The 18,463-nt window shown below is 40.7% G+C and overlaps 1 protein-coding gene across 1 annotated transcript in view; it reads left to right on the forward strand.

Moving 5' to 3' along the window:
* Positions 1–541: 541 nt before the first annotated feature.
* The window catches only part of LOC310940986 (venom factor-like), a gene marked incomplete at both ends in the record, with an annotated part of 81,945 nt that continues 64,023 nt past the window's right edge, over positions 542–18,463 (forward strand). Inside the window, 11 exons of the mRNA XM_083906057.1 lie at positions 542–640; positions 741–997; positions 1,110–1,394; positions 6,148–6,337; positions 12,709–12,874; positions 13,113–13,183; positions 13,322–13,413; positions 16,110–16,192; positions 16,275–16,362; positions 17,206–17,308; positions 18,144–18,258. Coding sequence (XP_083762183.1) covers positions 542–640; positions 741–997; positions 1,110–1,394; positions 6,148–6,337; positions 12,709–12,874; positions 13,113–13,183; positions 13,322–13,413; positions 16,110–16,192; positions 16,275–16,362; positions 17,206–17,308; positions 18,144–18,258 — 1,549 coding nt within the window. The remainder of the gene's footprint in view (positions 641–740; positions 998–1,109; positions 1,395–6,147; positions 6,338–12,708; positions 12,875–13,112; positions 13,184–13,321; positions 13,414–16,109; positions 16,193–16,274; positions 16,363–17,205; positions 17,309–18,143; positions 18,259–18,463) is intronic.

Here is an 18,463-nt window from a genome sequence, read left to right on the forward strand (position 1 = left end):
GACTCCTGGATAGGTATCAGAGCAGCTAGGGCAACTTGAATGTGCGACGGATGGATTCTAATCCACATGTTTGTTGTTGTTTGTCTGTACTGCACATGGATCTGACGTCAGCGTACAGGAGGATAGCCAGCGTGACGACGCTGAAGTTGGCACCACATTCGCCCCCGGTTCTCTTTAGAAAAAAAAACAGTTGCTACCTACAGTAAAATTTGATGGTGGTTTCATCATGCTGTGGGGCTGTGGGGCCAGTGCAGGGACTTGTTAAAGTTGAGGGTCACATGGATTCCACTCAATATCAGCGGATTCTGGAGAACAATGTCCAGGAATCAGTGACAAAGTTGAAGTTGTGCTGGGGCTGGATCTTTCAACAAGACAACGACCCTAAACACTGCTCAAAATCTACTAAGGCATTCATGCAGAGGAACAAATGCAATGTTCTGGAATGACCATCTCAGTCCCCAGACCTGAATATTATTGAAAATTGTGGCTGTTCATGCTCGGAAACCATCAAACCTGACTGAACTGGAGATGTTTTGGAAAGATGAATGATCCAAACGGTCTGACCATGAAGATGGCGCCGTACAGAGATCCTGCGCTGAGTGGTAAGAAGAAAGGGGGTCGTGGTTTGTCTGATGTGGTGGTTAGTGATGTAGGAGCCCCACAAAGAACTGTGCTGTCCCCCTTCCTGTTCACCATATACACCTCAGACTTTCAATATGACTGTGTCATGCCACCTGCAGAAGTTCTCCGATGACTCTGCGGTGGTGGGGTGTATAAAGGATGGACGGGAGGGGGAGTACAGGACAGTGGTAGCTGACTTTGTGAAGTGGGCCAGTGAGAACCACCTGCTTATGATTGTGACCAAGACCAAGGAGATGGTGGTGGACTTCAGGAGGAAGAGGTCAGCTCCACAACCGCCGAGGGTGCTGGGGGAGGATTACAAATTCGGTGTGAGGTTGAACAACAGACTGGACTGGAAGGCTAACACCAGTGCTGTGTACAGGAAGGGGATGAGTAGGCTCTTCTTTCTGAGGCTTAATGCTGGAGTTATTTTACCAGTCTGTTGTGGCCAGCGCACTGTTCTTTGCTGTGGTGTGCTGGGGGAGCAGCATGGGAGCTGGTAAAACAAGCAAAATCAACAAACTGATTAAGAAGGCCGGCTCCATCATTGGCTGCAAGCAGGACATCGTGGGAATGGTGGTGGAGAGGAGGATGCCGAACAAACTGGTTTCCATCATGGATAACTCTGATCACCCTCTCCACCACATTCTCCAGGAGATTCAGACAGCTCCGCTATCACAAGGACAGGTTCAGGAAGTCATTCCTGCCATCAACCATCAGGATTTACAACTCATCCCTGTAAAACTGACTCTGCTTCATTGCACAACAGCACAGTGTCTCTTCATGAGATTAATATTAGTATATTAGACAGACTACATTAGTCTCTCCCTTATGTCATTGCACCTGATCCTATGGGTCATTCATTCTTTCACTTTTAGCACTATTTTCTTTACATATTTTTGTACACTTATTTATGTTGAATTCTTTTCGTGTATTGTATTTTGCTGCTGTGCCACAACAATTTCCCCTTGGGGATGAATAAAGTATTTCTATTCTATTCAAAATACCTTCCGCCAGAATCCAGACTCTATTTGGAAGCTATAGGAAGTGTTTAGAGGCTGTTATTGCTGCAAAAGAAGGATGTACAATTGTTTTATTTTGTGGTGCTTGAACTTATGGACATGCTTCATTTTGTTTAAATCATACTTGCACACTTTCTATAAATCATATCAACTTTATTTCACTTCTCAAATATCACTGTGTTTGTCTCCTATATAGGAGACAAACACAGTGATATTTTTAACACAGATATATTTAATTGAAATTTCTTATCCAAACAACCAATGATTTATAAAGGAAAATCATGAACATTTACAGGGGTGCCCAAACTTTTGCATACCACTGTAATACTACAGGCTTTGCTGGACCATAAAACTTGAGTAGTGGGGAGTCTGTGCATAGCTGCTTGAGCCTGTCAAATGCCTGTTGTTGCGCTGGTTGCCATGCAAACTCATATTAGCTCTTCACAAGCTGCCGTAGTGGAGCGTCCAATTCACTTAAGTTTGGAATAATCTTTGACAGGTATGTCACAAACCCTAAGAAGCAACGGACACCTTCCTTGACTGTTGGTGGAGGCATGTTCCTTACTGCTTCAGTAAGGAACTCAATTCAATTATCTTAGCTCCGAGTGCTACTGGCTGACGGCGTACAGGATGGACGACACCCTTCGCACCTGGATCAATCTTTATGCTGTATTTGCCTGGCAAAGTGCCTGTGGTGCTCAGGGAAATCCAGTCCAACTGGTGCGTGTGTGTCTATGTTCAGTGTGGCTTTGGTGTTAGTGCTCACCTTATTTCTGTTAGTCTGGAAGCAAATGTCTGCCATTATCCAAATTAAAATGCATTAACAGAAATGCTTTTTCATTTTCAAAATGGAGCTGCATTTTGTGACTCACAAATAAAATTAATGATCAATATTTCAAAATGCATTTTCAACTTCAGGACTGCTCATTCTGTGACTTAATTAAAATGATGAAGACAATTACATTTAAGATTTAATTTTCAAAACATCCTCCAGCAAAAAGGTAACAAAATCCAATGTGAAATGTCAAATTTGAAAATTAAAATGCATTAGCAGAAATGCTTTTTCATTTTCAAAATACAGCTGCATTTTTTGACTCATAAATACAATTAATAATCAATATTCCAAACAGCATTTTCATATTCAACTTCAAAACTTCTTATTCTGTGTGACAAAGCAACAACGCATTGTAATTTTCAAATTTGACATTTCAAATTGGATTTTGATACCTTTTTGCTGGAGGATGTTTTGAAAATTAAATCTTAAATGAATGAGCAGTCCTGAAGTTGAAAATGAAAATGCATTTTTAAATATTAATTTTATCAGTCACAAAATGCAGCTCCATGCATTTTAATTTGAATAATGGCACGCATTAATGGGGCGCTGAATGTAAAATTTAATTCACACTTTTCTAGCTGATATATTTTGAATTTTTACCTCACTTTTCCCACATTTTGCTTAATTTCCTCCCATTTAGCTAATTTTCAATTTCTGCTCCTGCTTATATAAATGACTGTAGTTCTATAAACATGTCATCACTGTCTCTAACTGTCCTGTATAAACTTGGGACTTGATACAGCTGTTGTATATCTGCTCCTGGTCTCTTTCTTCTGTCTCTAACTCACCTCCCTCTTGTCCTTTCTCTCCCCCTTTCTGTCCACCACCTCTCCTCTGTCCCCCATTTGTCCTTTCACCCCAACCGGCCGAGGCAGATGGCTGCACATCTTTGAGTCTGGTTCTGACAGAGATTTCTTCCTGTTAGGGAGTTTTTTCCCTCCACTGATGTCTAGTGCTGCTCATTGTGTGAATTGTTGGGTTTCTCTGCTCTGCATGATGTTATCTATGTACAGTGTTTGTTTGTTTGTTTATTGTTTGCACTTTAGTAGTACATTACAACAAGGACTATATCACATTAAAGAAACAACAATATAATAGATAATATATGATAAAGTACAGTACAGAGTCAGTGCTGGAGAGGTTAGAAACCATGGAAAGGCTTATCGAGAACCTCACCATTAACACTCGAACTACCGGGAATTACATACCTACTAGAACTACCAACTACTTAACTTGCATATAATTTCAATAATCAAAGTACAAACTGAAAAAAAAAAGATATGTAATGTGAATAAAGGTGATAGTAAATATGCGGAAACAAAATGTGAACTCTAACACGTGAGAAAATGTATTAATTGAGAAATGGAAATTGAAGTTTGGGTCAGATTGTGCTGAGGTCTCTGGCACAACAGGCAAACCAGGTTTTTGAACCATCACCAGAAAATATAGCGTGTCAGTTTTTTTTTTTTTGGTTTGTTTGTTTTGAATTGATTGATTTGAATTTGATTGATTCATATACAGTATAGGCTTTGATTTATTCATTAAACTTTGATTTTGATAATACCATTGTTTACTAATGCTTTTTACTTAGATTTTCACTTCATACCTGAATAAGTGACAATAAAAACAGGAGTACGAGACTCCAATCAGTGTTTTTTGCGAACAGGGATCGCTGAATCGCTGTCAGAGCTGACGTTAGACTCTCACTCACTCCCTGAAGCTGCATCTCAATCAGACTCAGCCTCATTCATGCTCTGAAGTAGAGCTACTACCAACTGGACATTCATTTTTCTTCTTGAAGTCGTCATTAGTTGTTTTTGTGTGTGCTAGTTTACAACCAAGCTAGCAGTAGTCGCGGTGACGTCTTCAAGGGTGGGGTCAGTATCCAAAAATATGTTAAATATGTTACGTGATTTATATACCGTCAAATTGACAGCTATGGTAGTTAAAGGTGGACATGACCAGAACTGTTTTGTGTTTTGTTGTTTTAAAAATCTAACATTGTTAAAACACATATTTAGGAAAAGTCAGGGACCCACAGTCTCATTATGTTTAATTTTAACGTTATAACCCTACAAAAATCAAAAGCAGTCAAAATGAATGCCCTCTGTATTTCTAGTGTTAAATAAATAAGTAATTATTTTGATAAAACGTGTCATCTTATCAAAATAATAATAATTATTATTTTTGACACATAATTGATATGTTCATTCCACAAGCATTTTTCATTGACGATTACCCCTATATATAATTAGATTTCTTTATGTTTAGCGACATTTTATTTAATTGAAACCATTTTGAATAAGCCAAGAGTCCAGAGTTAGCTTTAGAAATGAGGGTTTCAAAGTGCTTATGGGAAAAGAAAAGATTTGTGTCATCTGCAAATAAAGTAGGTGATATAGAACTAGAAACAGCAGCATGATCATTTATATAAATCAAAAATAATAATGGGCCGAGAACTGAACCTTGTGCCACACCACAGGTCATAACATTTTTGTTGGACATACAGTTTCTGAAATAAACAAATTGACTTCTATTTACAACATAGCTCTTGAGCCACTTGTACACATCAACTTGAAACCCATATCTAGACAGTTTTGACAAAAGGACCTCATGGTTCACCGTATCAAACACTTTAGACAGATCAAGTAAAACGCTTAGTGCAAACTCGTCTAGTGCAGAGTGTATTTGGTCAGTGAGAAGCAGTAAAGTCATGTATGTTGAATGACTCTTTCGGAAGCCATATTGATGGTTATACAAAATATTGTTTGAATTCATATGCTGAAAAGTCCTTCTGTATACAAGTTTTTCAAGGATCTTTGAAAACATGGCAATATTGAGATTGGACGATAATTAGAAAAAATACTTTATAGATGGGAATAACTTTGGATATTTTTAGGTCATTTGGGACAATGCCAGTTTCTAATGAAAGTGAAAAGATATAAGTTAGTGGTTTGATAATGGAGAATTTAACCTCTTTAAACGAGATTTGCTCTAATGTCATCATGAGCTGCAGCCATCAATATAATCAAGGGGGCTTCTACTTAGGGTAGGAATTTCCCTTCCTATAGTGGGGCCCACGTTCACAAAAAAAATCATTAAACCCACATGCATGTTTTCCTTATTCAAAAGGAATAGGAATAGTGCCTTGAGATGGGTTAGGGTTAGGGTTAGGGTATATAGGTATAGGCTATATGTTGTGATTTGGCACTATACAAATAACATTGAATTGAATTGTATTTAATTAATCAGACAGAATCTCAATTCTGAGGAACTGGTTAAGTTTAAATTGTGCTTAGGTTAATTTTTAAGGTTTTTCATTAATAGGTTATGTTCAAAGGAGCATTATGTAATAGGGTTAGAGCAACTGGCCATAAAATCCTCCTAATATGTCACAGAGACTCAGGAATAATGTTCACATAACAAACTGAACTCACCAACAACAACAGTACAGACAAAATATTTGCATTAAAAAAACATCTTTTGCAGACTGCAAATTATGTTTTGCTTGTGGCGCCTACCGCCGTCTACCAATCATTGCAGTCAGAAGAGTCTCAACTGTAACAGTTTTTGGCCACATTCTTACATATGGCACCTTTAAGGTTAGTGATAACTCTTTGCTAAGGCTGTCCAAAGCCATTCACTGTATGTGACGTTTCTGTCCCGCAGGTTCACCCTCCTAGCTCCAGACCTGCTGAGGACAGACAGCCAGGAGAACATCTACCTGCAGACTGAAGGTTTGTCCAGTGCTGTCACTGTCTCTATCTCAGTCTGGGACTACTCGAAGACCACCGCGCTTCTTCAGGACTCAGTCACACTCAACCAGCAAAATGGCTTCCATGCTCTCAAGCCTATACAGGTATGTGTGCAGGCTCAACAGGTTTCCTTGTTGGTCTAGTTTAAAGAGACACAGGCATATTTTGAGGAATAATAATAATTCAAAATAAAGAGTTATTTAAGGTTAGATCAGGGTTTTTATGCACCATGTGCACCCCTGAGGCATGCCTTCTACTCCAGTGGCAGCTCCTGAAGAAAATTTCCAGAAGAAAAATCATTATCATTTCTGATAATGATTAAGGTGACCCATTCAATAGGTGCATAAAGAAATACAGTATCAATTTGTTGTTAGATGATTAACAGAGTCCTTCTTCCAGTAGATGGCAACTTGATAAACAAATGTTCTTTACGTGAATCTAATGTATGATGTAAAATAGCTAAACAGGACACAAGATGTGTCCATCAACCACATTAAGACAGGGGCAGCATATTAAGTCAAGTATTAACTGACCAAGGTTCAAGAGCTTTTACAACTTTTACCAGATACATACAAAAAAACATAGGACAAGATAGTGCAATCAAATTATTCATTCAAGTGTAAAGGAAAGTGCATAATTTGACCTTTAGATGTGTTGCTAAATGCATCTTATAGTCACAAAACAGTCTGGTTGTCTATTTGCATGAAGTTTAACCTGCAGTTAAACCCTGAGCAATACAAACATCAACAATGTTAGCAAACAAGCTAATGAATGTCGCCTCAAATGACTGCTGTCCGCTGCTACGAGCCATAAACAGCTAACACGTATGAAAACGTGAACTCCGTGGCACTGGTAAAACTACGTGTACTTATCAGTTAGTGCTGGGACCGATCAAACCAGCACAATCCTCTGTGAATTTTTAAAACGGTGAGCTTCGCTCAGAGCGCCGCTATCAGAGAGACGAACAACTTATCGGGAGACGTGAAGAGAAGAAATCAAAGTGCGATTGTCATCACCGTATGCTTTGTCGGTTTACAACCTATTAAGTAGTGTATTAAGTTGTGTTTGGAATAAAACCTCTTAAAGACACTCGAGTTGTCCGCCATAATTGTTCTGGTCGCCCTTTCCAGAGGGTAGTTTATTGAGCTGTAAGAAGCAGCCGGTAAAAATCTGGACATGGACAATGACAGATAATATGTCTAAAACACTGATAATAACTGCCTTTGCTGGCAGAGACGGCTAAAAGTAATATTAGTACTAAGGATCTTTGGAATTGCTTAGGAAAAAAAATTATATTTATCCTCCTAGTTGGTAGGGCATCGCCCAAATCGTCCCTATACACCGTCCATCCCTGTTCTACTCACTGAAAACATGGCTGCCAGCAGGTTCACAGAGGAAAGAAATATTTTTTTTTAAAAAGGAAAAGGCTCACCTAATACATTTAATGCCAGTTTTAGTCTATAATATTTTAATATATATAATGAAATACAACGTTTTTGTTCATATTTACCAAAAGTGACAAACTCAGCAGTAGATCAGTATATGTTTATCATGCTTCTCTGAGGTTTATAACTAACAGCCCTGACCCATCATTGTGAGTTGTATTCTCGAGTGGGATGGCCTTTTTTGTCCACCAGGAGGCTGGGTCACTGGTGCACTTTTATTTATAAGGCCATACTTGGGCTACTACCATCCTACATCTGTGATTTAAGAAGTGTTAATTCTTATGGTTTACGTTCAAATGATCAGCTGTTATTGTCTGTTCCATTTGCCCACACAGAACTGGGGAAAAAAGGCTTTTGTATACTCTGCTCCTTTTACCTGGAACATGCTGCAAAAAGACTGGAAATTAACTGAACTGATTTCTTTGAATTCTTTTAAATCCAGACTGAGAGCACTTGAGACGACATCTTTTACTTGTAACTGTTTTTCATAATTTTATTTGTTGTTTGTATATTGTAACGTTGTAACTTTTGCTGCCTCTTGGCCAGGACTCCCTCGAAAAAGAGGTTTTTAATCTCAATGGGACTTTCCTGGTAAAATAAAGGTTAAATTAAAAAAAAAATCATAACTGATCCTGATTTCACACATAAAAATACTACAACAGACCCAGGAGGTAGATTTATAATACTCAACCTATTAATCGATAACACAGACTTCTGTTTTTCGAACATATATGACCCAAATGTTGATGACCCCTCCCTTTTCCACACTTTCTTCACCTCACTGTCCACTCACCTAGACACGACACTAATGGGAGGGGACTTCAACATGGCACTCGAGCCAGAATTTGACAGGCTCTGTAAGGCAGGAACAACACGGAACTGGCAATCGACAGAAACACTTAAACAATACATGAATGACTATGGTCTTTGTGATGCTTGGCGCTCTTGTCATCCAGCTGTCAAAGAATACAGTTTTCTCACCTGTACACAACTCCTACTCTATAATTGACTTCTTTCTGACTAACAGCTCACTTCTCTCAGACATCACAGACACTCAGATCCACCCTATCACTATCAGTGACCATGCACCAGTCTCACTAAATACAACTAATAAGACCACCACACCACCAATCAGAAACTGGAGATTTAATACACCATTACTAGAGGATCCAAATTTCATCAAATACTTTGAAAAAGACTGGTCAATATTTCTAGACACTAATGACCTGCCAGGAACACCACCAGGTGTCCTCTGGGAGGCTGCTAAAGCAGTAATGCGGGGTAGAATAATCTCCTACTCCTCATTTAAAAAGAAGAAAGAACAATTACAGGAATCAGAACTAGAAGATAACATACAAACACTAGAGACTGCTTACGCTACATCCAAAGATGAGCACCTTCTGAACAATATAAGAAAATGAAGAATTGAATTAAACAAAATAACAGAAAGAAAAACACAGTTCCAACTGGAGAGATTACGCTTGGAAAATGTTGAACATAGCAATAAATCCAGTAGATACCTAGCAAACCAACTTAAACTAAATAAACTAAATAAAGAAAAAACAATTGATCAATCCATAAAAGATTCAGACGGTAAACTAACACAAGCACCAGAAGAAATAAATAAAATGTTTAGAGATTTCTATAAACACTTATATTCATCAAACAATAACTCATCTAGTACAGACATAAACACATTTTTAAACTCCATAGAGCTACCAAAACTTAATAATGAACAGGTCAAGTCTATGGAGTCCCATATCACAATAGCTGAATTGAATGATGCCCTACATCATATGCCAAACAGGAAAGCCCCAGGAACAGATGGATTCCCAGTGGAATTCTACAAAACATTTTGGCCTACACTAGCACCAACATTCTATAAAATGGTCATAGAAATTAAGGAAAGTGGCAGTCTTCCCCCACACATAAACACAGCACATATCTGTCTCGACCTCAAACCAGATAAAGACCCCTCACTCACATCCAGCTATCGTCCAATCTCACTAATAAACACATATCTTAAAATCTTCTGCAAAGCCCTAGCAAGGAGATTGGAAAAAATAACCCCCTTCATAATCCACCCAGATCAGACAGGATTCATTAAGGATAGACATTCAACTACTAATACACGCAGACTAGTAAATATGATAGACTACTGCACAATCAATAAACTTGGCAATTTAGCAACAGTGGTCTCACTAGATGCAGAAAAAGCATTTGACAAAGTAAACTGAGAATTCCTTCTTGTTACAATGCAAAAATTTGGATTCAGAGAAAACTTTATCTCCTGGATCAAAATTCTGTACAGTTCACCCAGCGCCTCTGTCCGGACAAATGATCAAACTTCTCCAAATTTCACCCTCCAGAGGGGCACCAGACAAGGTTGTTCACTCTCTCTGTCACTGTTTGCCATCTTTATTGAACCGCTCGCAGCAGCAATTCGTGCAAATAAAAATATTATAGGTATCCACACAATTATCCTACCTATCAATTATAGCTTCAAACCATCACCTTCCAGTGCTCTGAAGTCAGGAAACATCAGATATCTGGGTATACATTTTTCCTCCAGGCTGCCAGATATAACACAATTAAACTATACTCCACTACTTTAAAATCAATAGAGGATGACCTCCTACGATGGAATTCTCTACCTCTATCACTTATGGGAATAGTTACCATTATAAAAATTAAGATCTTACCAAAAATCAATTACCTCTTCTCAATGACCCAACCTTCACCAAGCTGGTTTAAATCACTAGACTCTGCCACAACTAAATTCCTCTGGAAAAACAAACCAGCACGCATTAGCTGAAAAACCCCCAAAAAGCCAAAGCCTATGGGGGTCTGGAACATCCGAACTTCCACTATTACTTTCTGGCAAATAAGCTTCAGTGTGTCCAAAAATGGATTAAACCCAACCCACTGGACAGCCTGTGGCTTGACATCGAAGAAACACTGCAAAGAAATTGAAATCTCCGATCTGCCATTTATAGGCACAACCATCAAACGGCACCAGTGCTTTAAAAGCATAAATATAAATACTTCCCTGTCAGCCTGGTGGGAATTTATTAAACTCACTGGGTCCTCACATGTCCCATGTAAATGTACCCCAATCTGGATATAATAATCCAGACATCCTGCGGAATAAAACAACATTAAAACTAAAATCATGGCAAGAAAAAGGAATAAGACACCTAGAACAAATTATCCAAGATAACAAATTCTTTCAGAATTTAGTGGAACAATATGGCATCAACAGCAACATGTCTTCTGAATATATACAGATTGAATATATACAGATTAAATCTGTTCTATTCTATTAACAGAAACGATAGCAGCCCAGACGAAAATTTCTGGCTACAAATATCCTCTAATACATTCAAAATTATAAAAAATCCAGGCCTACAACTAATACAATACAAAATACTACACACAATACACTCGATACGCCACTGTGTGTGCCACTCCTTCCTCGTCCATTTTAATTATACACTAGTTTCCACCATACCTCATACCCCATTGCACACGCATGCACACACACACAAACACACACACACACACACACACACACACACACACACACACACACACACACACACACACACACACACACACACACACACACACACACACACACACACACACACACACACACACACACACACACACACACACACACACACACCAAGTCATCCCCTGGTGGGCGGGGGCTGGGGGTTGGGCATGATTACTCTCCCGGTTACCCGACCCCTGCTCATTCCTCTGTCGAGTTGGGGGCTGGCTGTTTGGGTGGGGGGCGGCTACAGTGGCTTGGGGGTATCACTGGATGTGGGTGGATAGGGTCACCTTCGCTCGGCTGGGGGAACTGGGGAGCATTGCTGACCTGATGCTGTCCATCACGGCGCACCTCCCTGAAGGTGCAGTGGTGGGCGGCTGACTGCTTCCCCGGTGGGAGCTGGCGCTGGGCATCAGCACTCCTGGATGTTTGGTGGGGCCCCTGGCTGGGGCGCCACAAGGTCGGGCATGGCGGTTCCTCGGACCTCTGTCCCCACCTATGCTTGGGAGCTCTGCCCTGGACTGGCTTGGGGGTCTTCCCGTCTTCCTTCTTCGGGGACCCCCTAGCTCGGGGTCCTATGTGGGCCTCTAACTGCCCCTTCTGGGGATGGGGACGTGCGGTCGGTCTCTGGTGTGTGGCGGGGGTGGTTGTGGTTGTGGTCTGGTGGTTGGCCCTGCCCTGGGGCGCTCTTCGATCTGCCTGTGTGGGGTGGCTTGGCCTCTGTCCATAGCTTTACCGCCGCCTGCCCCCGTGGGCTGACCTTGTGTGGGGGGGCTTCCGCCCCGGACCCCTCCGGCTGGTCTTCTGTGGGGTGGATGCGTGGCTATCCTGGGGGGCCGTGGCCGCGGGCTCCTCCTGCCCTGCGCGGCTGCTGGTTGCCCCGGGCATCGAGGTCCTTATTGGCTCGCTTCTGGGGGTTGGTCGGACAATGACTCGGTCTCCCACTCAGATTCCAACCACATCTTATGACAACACCTGCACATTTACACACGTGTGCGCTCATGCTCTCACACACACGCACCCGGCTACACTTTAAGATAAATCTGAACAGATATAGCTGTTATGTTAGCTGATATGGTTGTTAACGATTACTAGAAACCATACCTATTATACAACTGAATGTCAATCAAATGTTGTTTATGTTCTGTGAAGTATCTTCTGTATTAATTTAATTGTTTAATGTTGTTTATGTTCTGTTCTGTGAAGCATGTTCTGTCTGTTTTGTATTACCTTAATTGTTTAATGTTGTTTATGTTCTGTTCTGTGAAGCATGTTCTGTCTGTTTTGTATTACCTTAATTGTTTAATGTTGTTTATGTTCTGTGAAGTATGTTCTGTCTGTTTTGTACACACAACACCACAGGGCATGCAGTCAACCATACTACATAGCCCCGGTACTGGGAAGGACAAGTTAAAAGAAAAAAAAAGAAAAAGAAATAACTGATCTTGATTTTGCTGCTGTTTCCTCTCAGCTTCCTTCTGATCGCCTGAATCGTGAGGAGCAAAAAAACAAGTTTGTGCATCTGAAGGTGAACTTTGGTGGCCTCCACTCTGAGGAGAAGTTACTGATGGTGTCCTTTCACACTGGATACATCTTCATTCAGACAGACAAACCCATCTATAACCCTGGAGATACTGGTGAGAAGTGAAGATGCAAACCATGTGGTACAAAGTGCAGTTTCACACAGGGTTTAAAATGTTTTTGTTGTTGTTGGTGTTTTGTCTTGAGAGAAGAGGACACATGAAACATTGCTCTTGCTCACAGTCACATGATCATGTTAATGTTAATGACTGCAGAGGGTTAAATCTTGAAATCAACTTCATAAGAATATTAAAACTTTGGTTGTTTTTCATTGTTTAATTTTATTTTCTCCAGTTCGCGTCAGAGCCTTTGTGTCCTCTCCTTTCTTTAAGGCCTTCGAGGGCTCCATCACAATTGATATTCAGGTAAAGAACCAAAGGAATGGTTAAATTATTGATATAAGATATTTTCTTCAAAAGTTCCCAATTCTTGGAAATGATATTAAACTGTAATATCCTGTTGATGTATGGGTTTTATCTGAAGCGTCTGGTTGTGTTTTTCAGAATCCAGACGGTGTGGTGGTTACACAGCTGCTCAGGACTCAAGCCACCAACGGCATCTTATCACACACATTTCCCCTCTCAGAAATTGTAAAGTAAGTTTAATTTGTTTACTTATATTCTGGATTTGATTTGTCAAAAAATCGGAAGGGGGGATGTTTAAAAAAAAATCTAAAATCTGACCTTGGGAAAGGGGTCATTTTCAAGATGGCATCAAAGAAACAACTAAGTAGAATAGGAGGACTCTGTTGGAGAAGACGAGACAATGTTGGCGTGTAGCGAAGGCACTGTCTCAGACGAAGTAGTTGGATAGCAGGAGGAGACAGCGTCTCGGCAGGAGAGACGAGATGGGCGGAGAAGTGAAGTGGCAGCACCGCTGGAGACGAGGAGGACACCAGACGAGAAGGCAGAAGGCGGAAGTGATCCCAGAAGACGGCGGAATCCACTGGAGCCCCGTGTCTCTCGGGTGGCAAGAGACGTGGTGACCTGGAGAAGCGTAAGGTAAGTATCTTGCAGGAGTGAAAGAGTTTCTAGTAGCGAGGTAAGTTACGTCTTTACCGGCTGAGGTGAAACAACAACAGGTGAGGGTGGAGCCGCACAGGTGGAGTCAATCACCAGCGTCCTCTGGAAGTAGGTCAACCACGCCTCCTGCAGAGAAGGAGAAAACACGGAGCAGCAGGGAAAACAACGGAAGATCTTGTGGAATGTGAATGAGAGTGTGGATCGTGACACAGGGCCTTAAAAGGCGTCTATCTCAAGTACTATTCAGCTTAGAAAGTTGAGTTTGAGTTTGAAATAATATGTTTTTGAACCCGTAAGCCAATTACTATCATCAGTTAATATTAGAAGTATGTATTTGTATCTATTGCTGTTAGTAATAAGTAGTGATGGGCAGATGAGGCTTCTTTAGACTTTGAGGGTTTCCAGCCGAGTGGTTCACGTAGGTTCATTTCTTGAGGCTTCATGTGCACACAAACCCCCCTGCTGGTCAAAAAGTGCTACAGGAGTAGTAATTCATGCCATGAATGAGACTTGTATTATATACACCTATAACAAAATATGCTTTGGTTAGGCATATCAGAAGATGGAAGATGAGACATCAAGGACCCGCCCAATGTTGAGTACTCTCAACATTGCCTGGACCCCTGGGCCCTTCTACTCTCTTTACTGCTGCTGCATAAGAGATTTTATGTTGATCTCTGACCTCCTGAACTTGCTTTGCTTTTACGAAGTGACCCCATTCTTTAAAGGAAGCCAAGTGGCTTCCACCACAGTTACAACATTTAGGAGTTGATACTTCACATTGCTAGATGTCATGATTCCCTCCACACTTAGCACACCGCCTGTTTCCCCTTCCCATGTCCGTACCTCTGACATTTAAAGCAATGTAAGGGCGGTCTTAGGTATTCTCTGACTATGAACACTCGAGCTGGGAGAGGACTTCCTTCAAAAGTAAGCAACACGGGGGTATTTTTATTTCCACCTTCCTTGGCTTTGGCTTTATTTCTCTCTCCGACATATCAGCATACACACCGTGGATTATTTTTTTTTATTTTGGACAGGACAACCACTTCCACATTTTTCCCTCCTATTGTCCCAATTTTCTTTGCTAGCCCTAATTGTTCCATATTTTTACAAGTTACACCTTTTAAGAATTCAGCCACCTTAAGCGGGTTCATCGCTCGAAATCCTCCTGCCATCTGATCTTTTAGTTTGAACAAGACCCGATGTTCCTTCACGGCCCTGGACATTTTCACTGCCCTGCCTCCCTCCATTTCTAAGTAAGTAAGAGATCGATCACGTTTAGACATCGCCTTCCTACTACCGCGGCTACTCCCCTCTCCTTCCCCCAGACAGACTGTCAGCACTAACCACTTACACGACAAAAGCATGACACCCAAAAGATTCCTACTGGCACCCCAGCCAATAGAAAGAAACGGGAAAATTACGCTACCGGAACTATACAGGCCGCTGGCCGACACTCACACAGTCACTTCCCACTCAACCTACCAGGATCCCACTTCTTCACTTTATAACAAGGAAATATTTACGGTACACGCGCCTTCTCAACTCTCAAAACTAACTCTTCCAACATCCTCTCGGCGTCGCCGGGTCTGTTCTTCTTCTACAGTGCTTCTTCACCTAATGAGTGAGGCTCAGAGCTACCCCCAAATCTCTACAGCGGACTACAACTTTCCGTTCTATTTATGCCTCAGTCTTCCTGTTCCGTCAGTGGAGGCAGGACTTCCGCTACAAGTAAAGCGACGCTTGTTTTATATTGTAGGGCTTGTCCATGTGAGGCTCCTTTGGTAGCGGCCCGTGACCATGTTATTATAAATGGCTTATTCTAACGATACGAAAATGATACAATACTTACTATACAGCGATTATACAAAGCAGGTGGCCTTAATATGAATACTAAATTCCATTTTTGATAACATAGCCCCAGAGATACTACAAAATGTACCTTTAAAGTAAAACCACAATGATTTAAGCAAAACGTGGAGGAAGGTTTTATTTTGATGTTTCTTGAAATTCTGAAAAGCAGCTGAAATGAGACTCGCTGGTGACAATGCTCCCATTGGCTCCTGTGTTTAGTTTAGTTCAGACATTTAAATGATTTGGTATATGTAACTTTTCTGCTTGAGCAATTTTAGCTACTAATTTCCAAACTTTGTAAAATCAGGAAAAGTGTGTTTACTGTAGCAATGATATATTACACTTTTAAAACATAAAATTCTCTGTTTTCTTTGTTTTACAAATGTTTCCTCTTATATGACTTGTGTTACAGTGAAGGAACATGGACAGTGATCGCAAAGTTCGACCACTGGCAGCAGAACACATTCACCTCCCAGTTTGAGGTGAAGAAATATGGTAAGTTGCCTTTTACATCTGTTACTACCATTTCGATGGCTCTCGAACTCTTGCTTTATTTTTACGGCCTGTTGTGTTTCAGTGCTTCCTGCTTTCAATGTCACCTTGACTCCCAGGAAGTCCTACCTTGACCTCTCCGACAGTGAGCTGGTGGTTGAGATCTCAGCCAGGTTGGTCCCACATGTTTACATTATGGTCAATTGTGTTCAGAAAAAAAAGGTCATGTGGACTAGAACTGCAGATCTTTGCCCGAATCTGATGGGACCCAACGAGCTTAATTTCTATCATATTACATGGGCTCGGGCTGTCTAAACACAACAAATGGAGCAGTATTTCTAACGACCAAATAAACTGGAACATGCTGAGCTTGCAAGGATTCTTTCTGTGATGTAATTAAGTGAAATCTGCTGTGGTGTCAACATGGGATCTTTTATTCTGAAAAGTAAACTGGAGCCTTTGACACTTGTGAACTTTGATACAGTGACTAGAATGGATGTGTATCAGCTCCGATTGGAGGCACAACTCAACTGTTTCAAAACCAGTGTATTTAGGTTTCCACTTTTATGTGAAAGGCAAACAATTTATTTTGTTTAGAGGAATTTGTTCTTTATTAGATTTACATATTAGTTATATATAATAACTACTATAGCTTAACCACCAAGCCCCTGAAGATAATTGCCTTTGAAGTTTCAAAAGAAATTTAATAAAGTTTTGAGTCCCAGGCAGAGACATCAGAGATCTCTCAGTGAACTCATTCAGTCTATTCTCATTTCAGCCTTCTGTTTAATTCAGTGTATGCATCTCATGCGGAACCTATGCTTCATTAATAAAGAGATTTCTACACACAATTTACATCTTAGAACCAGTCTGTTATCAGAGGGTATATTGGAATGACATTACTAGAAGACATCTAGGTTTTTTTTTTGTTGACTTTGCCTGGTCGGAGTATACAGCATGTATAGGGTACAGTATGTATTGTGCCTCTAAAGCTTTTCAATTTAACCGTGTTTCAGATACCTGTATGGTGAGCCGGTCCAGGGAAAGGCTTTTGTGGTGTTTGGAGTGAAGATCAACAGACAGATGATACGGTTACCTTCTGTGAAACAGGTGCCAGATGTAAGTCGCTGTTTCATTTCACAGTTCACCAGCTGTTCTCACTGATTACATCCACACATGAGGAACCTAAAGTCAATAATATAAATGCCTATGCCAAAAAAGGCCTATACAGTAGCGGCCCTATTATGAACAAAGCAAATAAATTCACAATCGACCCGTATGGGTTTCCATTAATATAGTACCTCCTCAAAGTGGGCGGAGTCATCTTAGGCCGACTACATGAAACTACAGAGACCTTGAGGACTTCCAGTATGGCGCTAAAGCAAGCAGCCGCATTAATCAAGAGCTCCTGGGTGGTCACATTCCCCCTATAAAAGTACTGAGTATACAGACTGAAAAGATGCTTATGGAACAAGAAATGGGAGGGAAAAATGAGCGTAAGGAGTGGAACGTCGACAAAGAGGTATTCTTTCTTCTTCTCTCTCTCTATATGTGTATATTATATATACAGAGAGAGAGGGAGAGAGAGAGAGCATCCTAGCCCAGCTAATGCACATGGAGGCACAGTCTCACCTCACAGGAATAACATACGCATCCATGGAATTACTGAGGGATCCATGGGAGAGGACATACAGGACTATCTAGAAACGTTTATTAAAACAGCTGTCCCTCACCGATACTGCCCTCCACATACAGCGATTCCCTGTCTATAATTGTCTATTTCCTGGAATATATATATATATATATATATATATATATATATATATATATATATATATATATATATATATAAAAATAAGAGCTGCTGCTTTGATCTTCTTGGAAAAAGAAAGAGATTCACCACAACGGGAGAAGAGTGTTTTTTGTTTAACCCCCTTGTCTTATTTCCCTTTAGCTGGATGGAGGAGTCGTCACACTCAGCATGAATGAGATTAAAGCAGTTTACCCTGACTTGAGGTCTTTGGTTGGCAGCTCTGTGTATGTCAAAGCCTCTGTGCTCACCAAGTCAGGTACACAAACCAGAAACTATCACCCTTTTATCATCCATCCATTCCTTTTTTTGACTATATATTATCTTTCTAGTGTTTACAGGATGCTGTTGGTCACTGTTTCACTGTGTTCTATTGTTTAGTTTGCTTTGCTTCCTCGGTCCAGCAAAAGCAAACTCTCCACAGTGTCGTAATCAGGCTGTAGATCGATGATACTCTCTGTGCA

Source organism: Microchirus variegatus (genome assembly GCF_963457635.1).
Source record: "Microchirus variegatus genome assembly, chromosome: 19".
Lineage (NCBI taxonomy): Eukaryota > Metazoa > Chordata > Actinopteri > Pleuronectiformes > Soleidae > Microchirus > Microchirus variegatus.